Consider the following 16,742-nt stretch of genomic DNA (forward strand, 5'->3'; position numbering starts at 1 on the left):
GAATAGATGAGGGTCTTTCTCCACCTCCACTGTCACACTCCCAGCAAATCAACAGCCATTGGCTTCTCTCGTTTTCTGTCTTAACCAACAGGCCATTTCAGCACCAGGGACCAACCGGAAGAGAAGACCTGGGCCCTTTTTCGTGGTCTCTGAGTGGGATCTGACAACATCCAGAGCTGCCATTTTAGAGAGAAATCAAGAGGAGGAATCTAACTGGGAGGAACAAGAAGGGGCTGGTTGTGCCTCCAGGGCCCCAACCTGTAAATTTGAGGCTCCCTTGAGAGGGAGGCCCTAGAGAGATTCCCTGCTCACCCCTCAGGCCCCTCAGGTTGCTGCCCCCGCTGCACCTTAATCCCTCCAGGTCTGCCCGGCCTCCCCAGGGGTTCGAGCTTTGCTGAGATCTTGTACGGAATTTTTCCCATTACTTTTTACTTCCACAGCAGCTTGTGAAGTACAGGGAAGTAAAAGTTAATTAAACCACTTAATCCAGAACTGAAAGGAGGTTTAGAATTTCACCTGCAGGAAATTGTTCAGAGGTAGAGATGGAAGGACTACACAGTATAGTTTGCTTTGCTGAAACTCATTCTCCCCTCTTGGTTATACCACAGCATGTTAGCATTTATGCTCTTCACTTGGAATATATATGTGGACATCTATGTGTTTTTTAGGTAAATGCACTTATTAACCTTTACTGCATGTAACTGTGTCAGGCACTAGGCTAGGCATTTCACATAGACAATCTCATTTAATTCTCTGGAAATCCGAGGTAGGTACATTTTTTTTATTAGTCACTTTTGTTTATTTATTGACTATATTTCACTGATGATATTTACTGAGACAAATTCCAATGCTTGGCTCTTGTTTATATTCTGAGGCAAAAGCCATCTGTTTTGAGATATTCCCATCCAGACCATTACCACGTACAAAGGTAGGTAAATTATTATGCTCATTTTAGAGATGGGAAAAATTGATGCTCAGAATCTGTTTTGCCAGCAATTGTGTTGGAGTAAAACTGGAATCTTGATTCTGATCCTAAAGAGTGTCCCTCTCTCTCTCAGAGACATGTATATGCACATGAAAAAATGTCATATGTGTGTCTTGCCACCTAATACCTGGGGGCAAGGACTGTATTGTATATTTCCTTAAAATCTCAGAATGCTATAGATAACATTCTATCAATTTTATAGATTTTTTTAAAAAAACAAGTTGTACTATGTGAGGTGATGGATGTTAACTAATTGTGATTATCATTTCACAGTATAGACATACATATACAAAGCATTATGTTGTACAACTTCAACCAATATAATGTTATATGTCAATTATATATCAATAAAACTGAGAAAAAAGCTCTGAGGCCCAGAGGAGTTGAGTGACTTGCACAGGATCATATAGCAAGTCAATAAAAAAGCACTAGGTATGGAATGGCTGCCTGGAGACCCCAACTTGCGCAGGGCTATGGGATTAGAAGCTAGCATTAGCTCAGGCAATCAAATTAATTAATGAAAGAGTAAGAATGAATGTATCTATTAAGGGTGATTAACTTATAAATTAGCTGGTTTAAGGCCATCACAGTCAGATCTGGCAGCAAAAGATGTCAACTGAGCTTCTAAGTTTTGTAAATTTAACTTCTTGGTTCCCTCTATCCCAAGTCAATTGCCAGAAGGATCCTCCTGACCTTTTGCCATTAACTTGGCCCCTTTTCTCTTGTTGAGGGAATTCTAGGGTGGTACCTTTTCTAAAGGAATCAAAAACAAATAAAAGACACAACAATCTCAAAAGGATAAAGGATTTTTTTTAAGCCTTCCCTCCTGGGCTACCCTCTGCCACCCCCACCCCCCTACCACCTCAAGCACTACTTGGAGAAGGTATTCTATGGCTCAGATTGCCCCGCCACGCCAGGCTTCACAGAGCAAGCATGAGGAGTGTAAAAATGCAGTAGGATGACCTTTGGGGTAGGTGGCAATTCCCTTCCACAGTGATGCGAAGGGATTACCTTTCTGGGAGCTCATAGTGGGTGAGAGCCTCAGGGCGGGGATGGAGGCCACAGGGAGTGGGAAGACTAGAGGCCAAAATCAAGTGCACCCTCCCCACCCTTCCCCATGCCAGCTGTGGTGGCCTGGCTACTCACATCTGCCTCGTTCCAGAGCCCTGGGATGCAGAAGGACTCCAGCAGGTCACTGCCACACAGCAGCAAGATCCGCAGCTCTATGGAGAGGGAACAGAGTTTGCAAAGGGCGTAAGTGGGGACCTGGGAATTGTTCTTCCCCAGTGAACTCCAGAGCCCAGATCTTCCAGGCACTCCGGCACCACAGTGTGTGCGGTGCAGAAACCTTGCTGGCCTCTCCCTCAGGCTCGCCTTCCAACCAGCCTCTTCCCCTGTGAGAAGAATTACTTCAGGGAGTCTTGGTTTGCCTGGTACCGAGGGGTTTCTGGGGACACAGGAATGTCAGTGCTACACCAGGATGGTCGGGCATCCTAACAGAGACCGAGCCGGCTGTGTCTTGTCTAAGGTCTAAAGGCCTCTCTCCCTGTTCTGTATTGAACTCAAGTATCAGCGGAGTTCGGCTTCTCTGTGGCCCTGTGTCACCCCAGATCCGTCTCTAGAATCACAAGCGCTGCCGTGGCGGGGAGAACAAGGGCACACTGAGCACGCCATGCGGCAGCTGAGGCCATCAGATGTCTTCTCTTACATGGCCACTGCCTTCAGCAAAGGGCTTGAGAAGCAAGGCCGAGCCCCAGCTCCCAGGCACACTTCCTGCCTGTCAGTTGTTTTTCTTCCTTCATTAAATCCATGCAGAACTATCCCAGGGAGGCCCATTATCGTTTAGAACAGGCAGGAAACTGACTTGCTCATTAAAACCGAGCAATGGGGATGAAGAATCCTGGGATCCTTGGAAACATTTGGGGAGGGACCTTGCTGGGGGCATGGCTCAGGGTGGTGTGTTTGATTCCCAGGCATCCCCGGCCCTCCTCAAGAGGCCGAGGCTGTGGGCATCTTGTCAGAGAGTAAGACCACCCTGCCGAGTCTTTCAGAGACCACTGCCACCCTGGACCTGAGGCTGAGATGACCGACAGCCCTGCCTGCCTGCCTTAGGCCGCACAGGTAGCTCAGGGACCTGACAGACCTTCAGATGGCGAGCTTGTTCCTGACGCAGGGGTTTCCAGATGGCTCGGTGGCAGGCTGCTGGGCTGATGACAGACCATCCACCTCACCATCCCACCCTGGCAGCCTATCCTCAGGAGCCCCATGGAGCACTGCAGTCTTAACTCTGAAATAGTCCTGCAGCCTCTCCTCTCTTCTCCATGTCCTACTGTAGCCTAGTGATCTGTTTATGCATAGGGACCTTAATTTATCTTTATATCCCCATGGCCTGGCAGAGTGACCTGCACACAGTAGGTGCTCAGGACGTAGTGAATAAGTGAACAACAGACGAGCTAACCACAGAGGCCATGAAGACAGGCTAAGAGCCACGTGGGGCAGGGCGGTGTTGGCTGCTGTGACCCTGCTCTTGCAGCATCGGTGCCCTGGGGGAAATGTCTGTCCTACTTAGTGTGATTGCCTCCTCCATGTCACACCATTGGATTGCTGGCCCAACTCCCCATCTGTGGAAATGAACCAGTCTTGGTATGGCTGAGAGAAGCCAGACGGGCTTCATTCCTGGAATCCTGTTGCTCTCCATCCCCTACTTGGAGCCACCCAGAGTTCCAGGTCAGTTCTCTGTTGAAAGGCTGAGACTCTGTAACTCTGGTTGCCTAACAGTTCAACTAGGCAGCCTTGTCCAGAGGACGTGCTGGCCCTCATCTTTCTCTGTATTGATGGCTTTCACTCATCTTGTCTCCAGAATTTGGCAATGTCTGGAGATATTTCTGGTTATCAGGACTGGAGAGGGGGTTGTGCTATTAGTATCTAGTGCTTAGGTGGCAGGAAAGCTGCTGAACGTCCCGCAGGTCACACGGGACCCCCACAACAGAGAATTATCCACCCCCAGTTGTCAGTAGCCCACAGTTGAGAACCCCTGCTCTGCAGCCACGAAAATGACTTGCTTGTCTATTCCCAGGCCAGAGACTTACTTCCCCTTCAAGTATAATGTTGGATTCCCTTTTTTTAAGGAAAAGAACAGAAGGTTAAAGAGTGGGGTCTCCACTTTTTCTTGCAGGCCAAACAGATGCCTCTGTCCCAGACCAGAGGCCCTAGCAGGGCTTAGGCTCCCATGTGTGGCCACTGGAGGGCAGCAGTGACTTCTCCCGGTTTATTGTACGGGACGGATGCACGCCTCTGGTCTGGGGCAGCCCACCAGGAGCAGTCAGCTGCTTAAGAACGTGGAAAAGGCGCCATAGATGCTAAGCTAGGAGAAAATGGGCTTTTCTTCTTGTAAAGTGTGCAAAGGAATATCAAAAAAGGGGATGCGTGAACCAGAGGGCCCCACAGCTCCACAGTCTGGCAGCGGCAGGCAGCCAGCTTCCAGCTGCACCTCCTCCTCCAGTTCACTCTGATCCCAGCATCCAGGGCTGGGAGCCAGAATCAGCGCTCTGCTGCCACACTCCCCTCCCAGGAATCCTGGCTATGTGAAGCCCAGCCCTGCGGCCTTTTCCAGCTCCCCCTGCACACCGAGGCAGCCGCCACCTGTACCACTGCAGGCCACGCATCCATCCTGACAGCTGTAGCCACCCGGCTTTCCTTTCTCTGAAAGAAGAGTAAGATGGGGCTGAGACCAGCTCTGCCCCCAGCACGAAAATGTTCCTGAGGGCATGGGGCATGCAGCAGTGCTGTGCAAATACCACTGGCCTGGCCTCCCAGCAGGAGGGGGACCTCCCCAGGGCACTCGCCCTGCCTGCTGGGAAGGTAAACAAGGTCACAGCTGAACCTCTTTGGCCACAATACATTGTTTCAGGAACAAAGAGTGAGAGAAATATACAGTGGAATACAGGTAAAAGTTGGCAGACTGCTCTGAGCTCTGCTGCTCCAGACTTCTCCGGGAAGGTAGTTCTGGCCAGGTGTGGGACCGCAGGGAAGTGGGAGTGCGAGGCTTTTGCTCCCATCCTTGCCTTTTGGGGAATTGGGGCTGTGGAGCCTGGAGCCAGATGCTTTGGGGAGCAACCAGGAGGCCAAGTGTCATTTTTTTTGTGATGTGCTGGGGAATAAAGGGTATTAACATTGGTAAAATAACTAGGAAGTGAGGAGTTTTGAGTACTCATTATCTTCATTTGTAATACAATTTATTTATTTTAACTGTTACTTAATATACTTTGATTTTTAGTATGGGCTGCATTTAACAATTGGTTGGCAAAATTCCTAAGAAGCTTTCAAGTGGTTCTAACAAACCAGTATGAGCCAGCTCAGGAACACCACTGCATCTCGGGTCAGAGGACAAGACCCAGAGAAGCCCCTTGAAATGATGTCACATCTGCTGGGCCTCCTGGGAGAACCTGATGCTCAGATACAGCCCCATACCTCCCAGGATCCCAGCAGGAGCCAATGACCTCCAGCCTCAGACAGAGTAATACCAGGAGAGTGGGCCTGGAGTATCTTTGCAGCTGCAAGTATAAGACTGAGATGCCTGCAGGAAACCAGGCTGCCCCTTATCCTAGAGATCCAGGCATTCCAGTTGTCACTGACTCTGCTTGGCACCTGGAATCTGTGCCAGCTCCAGCTCCATTCTGGCATCTGTCTGATGTTTATCAGCTTCAGACATGTGGGTCACCCACTTGTGTCTCTCACCCACTCTAGAACCTTGGGAAGATTTCTGGTTTGCTTCTCAGGGTTACCCAGGACTCCGCCCACTTCCAGTAACTTCCTATCTGACGGCTGTGCGTAACACTCCACCTGCTCTGGCCTTCGGCTTGCATGGCCTCACACAGGCAGTAGATGCCTTCACCTTCACCGAAGGCTGCATGGAGGTTGCGAAGGTAGCATCAGCTTCCTCCTGCTTTTGTTCATGGTGGAGGCACGTGGCTCAAATGCCCCCCCTTTCCCAGCCCCACTCACCAATCTCCTCGTACCGCATCACAGTGCCCAGATTGGCATTCTCATCTAGGGAGAAAAGAGGGAGGGCAGAAGCATTAGGGAACCGGCTTCCCAACACATGGTCCACCCAAGGGTCTCCTTGGGAGGAGTACGTGGGATGGGCTGGGGAGAGTCGGGGAGGGCCGCTTGCCTCCCTGCACAGGGAGCATCTGAGCAGAGTGAATGGAGAGCACAGGCCAGCCTGGAATGGAGAGGGAGCCTCTCCTCATGTGCCAGGGCACGCCTTCACATTTGGAGGACTTTCAGAATCAGACGGCTTCGCTGGAGAGCCAGTGACGAGCACACGCACACTCATGCTGAGCGCCTTCTGTTTCTTTCTGTACATCAGGGAGGCTGGCCACACCTAGGGAGGTCCCCCCACCCTAGGGAGACAGCTTGTAGAGTCAAAAGGAGGTGTCCCTCTCCCCTTAGGGAGAGGTTAAAGAATAAGTAAAACTAAGCATGTTGTGATTTTTCACATGGCAGAATGCAGCAAGGGCCAGAGGAAGACGTGAGAGAGAGCCCTTGACACATGCTCCTGAGTGGGCACAAAACCACAGAGATACCATCTGAGTACCCTGCCTCCTTTCTTCAACCATCTCTCTGAGTCCCTTTCAACATGACTGAAATTGGAAATCTCAGAAATCGTGGAAGTTGGCCCCAAAGAATCAAAAGAATGAGGTCTAGCCCTTCAGCAGTTCTGCAGAGCTGGATCTGGGGCCTCTGAAAGAGCCCCAAGGACTCTGATATTCTCATCCATGCTAAGGCCATGGGGAAGCAGCCAAAATACAAAATTCAAGGAAGAGCATGTACGTTCTTAGTCTATTGGCAAGAGCACAGATACTGCCAGAGCGGGGAGAACCTGAGGGAGTGTTCTGGGTCCCCTGAAAACTCTTAGGCATACAGAACTGTCTGTGGAGGGTGGGAAATGAGCACATGACCACTGAGGTCTCCCAGGTGGCCCCCGGCCCAGTGATCATGCCCTCTGGACTCTCAAAACAGGTTGGCATTGCAGGCCTAGAGACATTCCCGTTCACCTGTTTCCTCTCAATGGTCGCTCTGTAAGTGGCCGCCCCATAGCAGGTGCTGGGGGGTGTTTGCTGGACAAAGGAAGGGAGGGAGGAAAGAGCCGACAGGACGGGGAAAGAGGTTCCCGTGCCCTTACCCACGAAGGTGAAGCGCTCCACGGGCGGGCGGACACAGCAGATCCGGCTTAGGCTTTCTCCCACCTTTCCCAAGATCTTGGCTGTGGGAGAGAGCAAGACAGACGGGGAGAGAGGGAGAGAACGACTCACAACTTACACTTGTGTCAGCCCGGCATTTGGGCCACTGTAAACAACGGGGGTGGGGTGGGTGGTGGGGGTAAAAGGAGGGTAGAGAAAAAGAACAGAAACATGGCAGCAAAATTCCTTCTTCTCATTCATAGTCCAAGGCACAAGCATTTTGAGCCATAGACTGAAATCTGTTTTCTGGTCATATTTATTATACTGTTGAAAAATTGGAAAATAAACGAAGAGGACAACAAAAAGCACTCATAATTCCACCCCTAGAGATAACCACCACTAATATATTGACATACTATTTATTTTCTTCCATTTTTTAAAATGTGTATTATGCAGACATGTCTACATAACAAGTTTGATCATTTTCTACATTTAAAGGGGATATATGCTGTTTGATTTTTTCATTTTTTAATACCACGAGCATTTCCTTAGCCACTCCCATCACTGAACACTAACACCCAGATTCAAGGAGACTTGGCGGGTGGCAAAGAACTTATGTGAAATAATTTCTGCTGGGCAACGGCATTCCTTCCCCTGCACATGGTCTTTAGAACAATCAGACATACTTTGGCTGGGAGGGATATGGTTTTCAATGATCTCTCTGAGCTCTAATCCAGAAAATTTTTCTGAACCCCCACATGTAGCTGTATGCAAACTATGAAATTCTGGTTCTTCTTTGTGAATTACCCTGTTTATAAGAGACTAAAGATATAACAACTTATGATCTCTAGGCTTGAAAAGTAATTCTTTTGGGGGATCGGATCTGTCTCTTGCAACTGCCCTGAATATTAGAAAGAATATAGACCTTGGAATTAGTCCTGAATATGAATTCTGGCTCTTCTACTTTTGAGCTGTGTGACCTTAGACAAATCATTTGCCTTCTCTGAATCTCAGTTTTCCCTTTGTGAACGGGAGCATAATACCTATATCACAGAATTACTGCATTAAATGAGAAACCATGGAAAGCACTGAGCCGTGTTCGGGCATACAGTACTAGTTGTTGGGTAAGTGTTGGGAGCCCCCTGTTCTCTGTCACTGAAGAGGTGGCTCAGAGTGTGTGATTCTGGATGCAGACTGCCTGGTTTGACTCTTGGCCATGCTATTTCCTCACTGGGTGACCTCAGGCGAAATCTTCAATCCTCTTGGAAATGGCAGAGAAAAATGGTCCTTTTTGAATCTTTAATTATCAGTGAAGGCAATTATATTTATATTTAAGTACAGAAGAAAAATGCACACTGTCACCCCCTTCTCTCCTCTCTCTCCTTCTGATGCTCTACAGTAAGGGTCCTCAAAGTCTGGTCCCAGGACCAGAGGAGGAGCATCACCTCATTAAAAATGCAACTTCTCTTCCCCTTCCCAGGCCTACTGAATCAATTTCTGGGGTGGTAGCTGGCCATCTGGATTTTAACGAGCTGTCCGGGTGACTCTGAAGTTTGAGAACCACCACTCTACCCCAGCGTTCCCTTACCTGCAGTAGGCTTGGTGGGCACGTTGCTGTTCTGGTAAACGGGTTGGGGCGTCTCATTTTGGGGCTGTCCAATCACAGGCGTCATGGAGGGTGTGTTGACATTGGAGAGGATACAACCAGTCACCCGCTGGGGAGAGGGAGAAGTAGTCAGTGTCGTTAGCCAAGTGACCAATGAAAAGCGTCCCTGCTTATCTCCAAACACTTATTGTCTGGAGCTGAGGGAGAGCCCTGGGGGTAGGTTTTCTTCCCAGCTGCACCATGTGGCCACACTAGCTGGGCAGGAGGCAGGATAGTTCAATGGGAAAAGGACAGGACGTGGTATTGCACAGTCCTGAGTTTGAATTTGAGCTCTGACCCCTCTGGCTGTGTGACCTTGGATAGCTACTTGACTTCTCTTGAAACTCAAGCTCAAGAGACTAACACAGAGGCAACATAGCTGCCTTGCTGGGTTGTGGTAGGACTACACAAGTGAACATAAGCAAGGTGCCTACAGAGGACCTGGCATGTGGCATGAGCTTTGTACATGGCAGCCAGTGTGGTGACCTTCCATGGAGCATGCATACCAGCCACCTGCCTGCTTCACGGGGTTCAAATGAGGTCACGTCTGCCAAAGGGCCGTGAACGCTTGGGAAAGGTCGTACAAACACCAGGCACTGTCACCACCTGCCGCCTCTCCAGGCCAGAGATGCCAATAACAGGGCCAAGCCAGAGAGCGGTGCCAGGCAGAGCAGGATGTGTTTGTGTTGCAGGAAGAGGGGGCAGGGTTCTGGGTACTCTTGTGCCCTGCTTGCCAGTGTGAACACACATTCCAGAGCCAAATGGAAATCCTACATATATTATCCATTGTCCTCTGTTATCTGGCCTGTTGCTTCTCCTAGTCCTGCAGAAAACAGAGAGCTGATAAGGCAGCATTCTTCCCAGGCGACCCAGAAGCAACCTCCCGGCTCGTGGTGGTGCCGGGGGAGTAGCCACTGGGTCACAGAGAAACAAAGGATGAATTTCCAGTCTGTTCAGCTTCCTAAGGGCCACTGCTGATTCAAGGTCCTGTCCTTGAAAGCCAGCATTCCACTCCCACCCACCACCTTTTCTGGATTGCTGAGTCCTGCTGCCAGGGGACCCTGAGCCCCGGGGCTAGGGTAACGCTCCAAAGGTGCCTCTTCCACAGAGAGCAGCACACGATCCCTGGAAGGGCAGGCATTTGTCTTGGGGGGGGGGCTGTCACTCATGGAATATTCCTGCCCGGACGAGGTCACAGCAGCATCCAGTCACATCGGGGCCAGCTGAGGTGGGGTACCATGGGATCTTCTCAGCCTGCTCTGCAGGACTATCTGCCCAGCTGCGCCTGGTGGAGTCGAAGGGACAGACTGCCCCCAGAAAATGCCAAGTTCCCATTTAATAACTGATCTAGTAACTGAGGAATTTCTTCCTCTTGCCACATGCGTTCATAGTCTCATTCGACTTGTTCAGTGGCAGAGAAGGAGAAAAGGGCTGGCCTTTCTAACAGCCTTGAGTCCCCTCTTCAGCCCTGCATCTGTCTGTCTGGCAGTCCCTACTTCAGGCCAGAAATACTGGCCCAGTGCTGGGATTGGGGATGCCCAGGGTCATCAGGAAGAAGCTCCAGGCTGCCACTCTGAGGAGAGGGCCAGCCTGGCTTACATTCCGGGCTGACCTGTGCCCCCCACTGCATACTGGGGCTCCTGGCCGAGTGCTGTGGGCCAGACCCGCGCCTCTGGGCAGGAGCAATTGAAGGATGGTTTGGGAAGCCCAGGCACTGAGATAGTGAAACAGTAGCCAGGCTTGACGGCTGGTAAAGCCAGGGTTCAGGCATGCCTGCAGGGCCCCGATTCCTCCTTTCCATCCTGGAACCTGAGGCTCCTGTGGAACTAGAAGGAGCACAGACCGTCAGCTGACCCCCCAGCTGACCCCCCCAGCTGACCCCCCAGCTGACGTGTCATGTAGTGTGAGAAATAAACCTGTGTGAAGCCAGAGATATAAGGGTGTTTGTTACCAGTGTGTCTTGACCCATTCTGACAGATATACCCTCATACAGTAAGATGGGATGTCGTTTCTTACTGCCGTTGTTGAGGCCAGCACAGAGAGCCAGTCAGTGCCACCCTATGTCGGAGTCCTTGCAAGGAGACCAGAAATGACTCAGGATGTGTGTGAACGGTTCTGAAAGCAGAGGAAAGGGAGATGGATGTCTTTGCTCCCCACGGGGGAAAATGTGATAGATGAAGGGACAGCCAGCTAGTCCCCTGCTCTTGCTCTTGATTCCTGGATGGGCTGGAGCCCTAAAGCGCCATGTCCATTAAAGGAAAGCACAATTTGAAGGTGGGAGTGTGGGGTGATCGGGGCTGCTGACAGCTCCCCAAGGAGAAGATTCTGCCAGGCCCTCCGGTAGAAAACACAGAGGGGTGGAGGCCCTCCCTGTGTCAGAGCAGGGCCACTCGACAGTTGTCTGGGCAGGGAGAACACCACACAGGTCAGTGGGGGTGAGCGGGGCTGAGTGAGTCTCATCGTGGTGGTTAGGCTTCCTGCTGTCGGTGGTACTGCTTTCATCCTGTCGCTGTGGGACTAAGGCTGATTTTGATCTGCGGAGGGTGCTTTCTTCACCCACTGGCTGATGAGCCCTTCAGTCACTGCAGCCTAGCGGCAAGCCCTGGCACCCATCTGTGTTCACCAAGTAGTCGCTGTGTGTCCTCAGATACATGTGCTCACCTCTCTGTGCTTCCTTCTATCCACTAATAAAACAGGGATCAGAACACTGCCATGGGACTGGTGTGAGGAGGGGCGGGACAATGACTGGCAGGTGTGACATGCCTCAGGCACAGCATCCCATTGTGCAGGAAGTCCTGATGGGTCCCAAATGGGTGGGGCAGGAGGACTGGCTGCTTGTGATTCCTCCCAGAGCTCTTCTCTGCCCCAGCTCCTTCTTCCCTCATTTTCTGAAGTTTTCTGAATCCCACCTTGAATTTGCGGCCAGATGAAAACCACCCCAAGTCATATCTGGCAAGGGGAGCAAAGCAGGGGGCAGCCTCTGGTGCTGCTCTGGGCTCCTAATTCCCTCTCTCCTTCGAGCTGTTCCGGTCCTGCTTTCCCCACAGCTGGCTGAGAAGTAGGAAGGCCAACCAGGTTAGTAGGCCAGCCACCCCTCTCGGTGACCTGCCTGGCTTCTGTGGCCCACCCACCCCTCAGCCACAGCCCCGCTCACCTTCATGAGGTCCCGGTGGTGCTCCAACACGCTGCAGGTCGTCTGCCAGGTGTCCTGGTAGCACTCCCACGGGTCCACCCTGACGTAAGCGGAAAGACATTTCCCTCAGTTTCCATCCTCACACCTACTGGTCCCTCCCAAAGACCCCCAGCTCAGGGAGCTCAGCAGGCCTGGTTAGACCACATACTGAGATCTTGAATCAGATAAAACATGGGCTGGAAATGCCTTCCTGAGCCTCAGTTTCCCCCTGAATAAGACGAGAGAGGTATATTTGGGCTTATTGATGCTGGTACTAGTCTGCCAGGGTTTAATCCCAGCCCCAGAATTTCCCAACTGTGGGGCTTTGGGAAAGTTATGCAATCTTTCAGGGCTCTTTTCCGCCATCTGTAAAATGGGAATAATGACAGTAACTCTCTTACAGGGCTATCAGAAGGGCTCAGTGAGTTTTGTATGTAAAGCGCTTCACAGAGTGTCCTGCTCTTATTCTTACCTGCAAAGTGGGAATTCTCCCCAGATCTTAGAGGATTGTGAGAAGGGTTAAATGAGCCAGGGATTAGAAGAGTGTGATAAGGATTAAATGAACCATCAAGTGGTGGCTTCAGTTATCTGAGCTGGGGATCTGCCCCGTTGGCCTCGCTGTGTGTAGGGCACCTTGGGGGCATGGACGTGGGCATGGCGGTCAGGCTGGAGGGCACAGACCTGCAGGCTGGCCAACCCCTTCTGCACACCGGGGTGTGAGATGAGCGGGGATCCAGCCCCAGCCTGATAAAGCCCTTAGCTTAATCGCCAGCTTCAGGAGCTGCTAAATTGGGATTTTTCCCAAACATTTCCTCAGCAGCTGAGCATTCCCTGCCCACCTCCCACCATGCACACACACCTAAGGTTCCCAGAGATGAGATCTCACTAGCTGAAAACCCTTGGGGAGTCAGCTTTCCTTGAGCCTGGTTCCGCCCTGATCCCAGACCACCCCCAGGCAGAGATGGGCAGACATCTGGCCGCTGAAAGGCTCCCCGAGTCCAGGGCCTGCCATGCCCAGCCCCATCTCTAGAGACAGCTTTGAGCCTCCCTGGTGATCTCAGTCTTGGAGTTCCTGATTTTCCAAGTGCCTAGAGCAGGGCAGGGCGGGCAGTATGTGCCCTGTAAATATTTGTTGAATGGATGAGGGAATTATTTCAGAATCTTCTAATCACATCCAGACAGTAACAACATTCTGCCCAGTGTTTTCCCCACTGGACCCCGTTTTTCCCTGGAGATCATGAGATACAGTGTTGAGAGGCCTCATTTCTTCCTGACTTGACCACAGGTGTGCTGTTAACTCTCAAGCTCTTTGACTTCACTGTGCCTGCTTCTCACCTGAAGAAAGGCAGCTGCCTCTCTCTCTCTAACATCCACCTTCAGAAGTCTACAAAGGGCATGCTTCTCCACCAATCACTGCCCACAAACGGCAGGATCACTATTGAACTACTATTGGTGCTTGTGCCCTGAACCTGAACCCCCTGACCCCCGCCACCCCATCTCATGCCCCCAACTCTGCATCCCTCATTCTGAGGCCAGCTTCCCTTCACTTCCCTCCTTCCATGGAAACCTCTAGGTGCCACTGATTTTTCCATGGGGGGAAATTACAGTACAAATGGTGTGTTATTATTTTTTTTAAATGTCATCTTCTCATGCAAATTATAACTGTAGGAACTTCAGGGAGCATAATTAGCATAATTAGTGGAGGCTTGCTTTAATTACACTGCAAGCTCGGAGGATAACGAGGCATCTACCATCCTAGCAGAGGACTGGGCCGGGACTGTCTGAGGGTAAGGCACGAGCTCCCGCCCAGGGTGCCGGGAGGAAAGCAGAGAGGCATCCCAGGCTTCCTGGCCTTGCTGCACCCCAAGCCCAGTGATGTTTTTGGAAGCCCCAAGAATACTCCTGGATCCAAGGGTACCAGGGAACATGAGGCACTGAAAGCTCCCTCTGTGATTTCATGGCCCCACTGCTTGCTTAAAAATAAAGTCATCACTGGGCCACCCCTGAAGGTCCGTGAAACCATGCCTGCAAGGAGCTGATGTCTCCGCTGGCCCCCCGACCCAGGCAGGAGCCAAAGTGCTGCCAGGACTCCTCCTCTTCCTCCACCACCCCAGTGAGTCCCAGGCCGCCCGCTCTGGCGCCATCAGGCCAGCCCTACCTGATCCAGTCGGAATTCTGCACGGCCAACTGACACATGACGAGACGGTGCCGGCTGGACACTAGGCCCTGGGAAGGAACAGAGCAGTCACTGGCAGGCTCTGCCCGCTCCCTGCAGCCTCCCCGAGACGCCGTCCCAGGCCAGCCCTCGTGCAAGGGCAGCCATTCTTCAGTAGTGACAAGGAGTGAGGGCATGACCCCTCGACTTGTCCATCTACCACACAGACAGGCAGGGAGTGGCACAGGGGAAGGAAAAAGAATGGAGGTCGTGTGGAGTCTACCACCCTCAGCAAGGCAACAGGCCAGTCTCCCCTGATGAAGCAGCCAGTGTGTGCCCCACGTAGAGATGAGACTGACTTGGCAAATGCTGCCTTGTCTCATGGCTCAATCTGGCTGCGTAGCTGGCCCCCTTCCCTCCAGACCACCGACCTGTAGTTGGGGGAGAAAGGGAATGCCTGGGAGAACTCGGTTTTCTGTGGCAGGGAGGGAGGGGCAGGGACACGAATTTTTTATCAGATGATGAAAGGCGGAGGCCTTTTCCTCCTAGAATCCCAGGAAACATGTGCCCAGCGCATAAGCAGACCATGATTTGGCCTCCTTACCCAGTCATACCTGGCCCTCAGTGCAGGCGCAGGCTCCGCTTTCAGTGAGTTCTGATGGGGCCACGGGCAGCTGTCCTCCCAGCTGCTGCCCATCACCCATGTGCTTGGGCCTGACTATGGCCCAGAGATGGGAAGCTGCTACTGGGCATCTGCGTTTCCTTTCCAGAAATCGTGGCAAGGATGGCAGTTGCGGCAGCTTTATGCTAGAGAAGCCATCCAGTCAGGGAGGGAGGATGAGGGAGGATGAGGGACGAGAGGGGCTGGGGAGGGACCCACCTGTTTTCCGTAGGAGTCATGGACAGGAGAGACAATTCCGCCAATCACAATGAATCTTCCACTTTTGTGCAGATAATCTCTGGCTCTTTCTAATTAAGAGAAGAAAACCACACATTATAGAGGAAAGGTATGGATTAAAGGTGATGATTGAAATCAATATGTTCAGCCCTGTAAGGCTTATTTCCCATCTCTTGCCATTTAAACAGAAAGTGCCAACTTCAAAGCAAATTGTGGTGATTCAAAAAATGACTTCAAGCCCCCAAAGCAAAGGATTTAGAACTCAAGGGGATTAATCCAGTTTTAAAGGTCCTCTGCTGAACAAGCTGGTGTAGTTCTGAGGGATTTAAAACAAGCATCTCACTAAAAGCCATTAGAGCCACAGATTGGAAATCACCCGTCTGATCACTTGCAGAAATTCCAAAGTAAAGGAGTAGTTAAACAAAAAAAAGAAAGCGAAGCCTTCTTAAAATATGAAAGGTGGGCTGATTGCTGCATCTGGTTACTCAGAAAAGAAAAACCACCAAAACAATTTTAAAGGGTCTTCTACCTAATTAGGGAAAATTAACAATCAGACTGAAAAACCTGTCATTATAGTTGCTTGAGCAAAGTGCAGCCAGAGAAAAGCCTTTTTTTCTTTGCAAGGAATTTGTAATGGTGCTTTTTCAAATTTACCAGACAAGCCCAATATCATCTTCATAAGAAACCCCAGGAAATGAGGAAGGGGATGAAAATTTGGGTCGTCTTACTTTCAAGGGGGTTTATTGCACAAGTCCCATAGCGCGTGAGCTTGCACAGCATGTTTTTATCTTATAGGTGAGGGATTCTGTGAGTGAACAGGGGCTTGGACAGCTGTGTCCTTGACAAGCAAGTCTCCAGGGTTACCTTGTTGGCGCTCTTAAAAATAGTTCTCATCACGTTTGCCTTTTTTTTCTTTCAATGTGAAATCTTAGAGTTAAAAAAAAAATCAATAAACCTAATTAAAAATTAATAGACTTAATTTTTTAACCAGAGTTTTAGATTTACAGAATAATTGAACAGAGAGTTAATACATAGAGTTCTATGTAGTCAGCCCTCCACCTTCTTCTCTGTTCCCTCGACACCATTTCCCCTATTATTAGTGTGGTACATTTGTCACACTTGAGTCTATACTGACACACTGTTATTAACTATTGGCCATGGTTTACATTAAGATTCACTCTTTGTTTTGTAAAATTCTATGGGTTTTGGCAGTTGCATGATGATGACATGTATCTACCGTTATAGTTTCATACAGAATTGTTTCTCCACCCTAAAATTCCACTGTTTTCCACCTACTCATCCCTCTCCCTTCCCTTAACCACTGATCTTTTTTGTGATATTTATAGTTTTGCCTTTTCCAAAATGAAAAATGGCTGGACTCATACATTATGTAGCCTCTTCAGACTGGCTTCTTTCACTTAGCAATATGTTTCTAAACTTCCTTCATGTATTTTTGTGGCTTGATAACTCATTTCTTCTCATTGCTGAATAATATTCTGTTGTCTAGATGTACCACTTTTTCATTACCCATTCAGCAATTGAAGGACATCTTAGTTGTTTCAAGTTTTCAAGGATTAAATTAAGTTGAAATAACATTCTTGTGCACGCTTTTATATGAACACAAGTTTTCAACTCAGTTGGGTAAATATCTAGGAGTGTAATTACTGGATTGTATGAAGTGTATATTTAATCTGCAAGAGGC

The 16,742-nt window shown here is 50.2% G+C and overlaps 1 protein-coding gene across 4 annotated transcripts in view; it reads right to left on the minus strand.

Annotated features, from left to right (window-relative positions):
- Positions 1 to 16,742, minus strand: part of NMNAT2 (nicotinamide nucleotide adenylyltransferase 2) — a 190,843-nt gene that overhangs the window by 15,229 nt on the left and 158,872 nt on the right. For all 4 annotated transcript variants that reach the window (XM_073216883.1, XM_037021089.2, XM_037021091.2 and 1 more), the window contains 7 exons: positions 15,023 to 15,111; positions 14,146 to 14,213; positions 11,970 to 12,048; positions 8,759 to 8,885; positions 7,173 to 7,253; positions 5,990 to 6,034; positions 2,132 to 2,208 (listed from right to left, as the gene is read on the minus strand). In XM_073216883.1, the coding sequence (XP_073072984.1) occupies positions 2,132 to 2,208; positions 5,990 to 6,034; positions 7,173 to 7,253; positions 8,759 to 8,885; positions 11,970 to 12,048; positions 14,146 to 14,213; positions 15,023 to 15,111 (566 nt within the window). The remainder of the gene's footprint in view (positions 1 to 2,131; positions 2,209 to 5,989; positions 6,035 to 7,172; positions 7,254 to 8,758; positions 8,886 to 11,969; positions 12,049 to 14,145; positions 14,214 to 15,022; positions 15,112 to 16,742) is intronic.

The sequence above is a fragment of the Manis javanica genome, chromosome 11 (genome assembly GCF_040802235.1).
Source record: "Manis javanica isolate MJ-LG chromosome 11, MJ_LKY, whole genome shotgun sequence".
NCBI classification, from domain to species: Eukaryota; Metazoa; Chordata; class Mammalia; order Pholidota; family Manidae; genus Manis; species Manis javanica.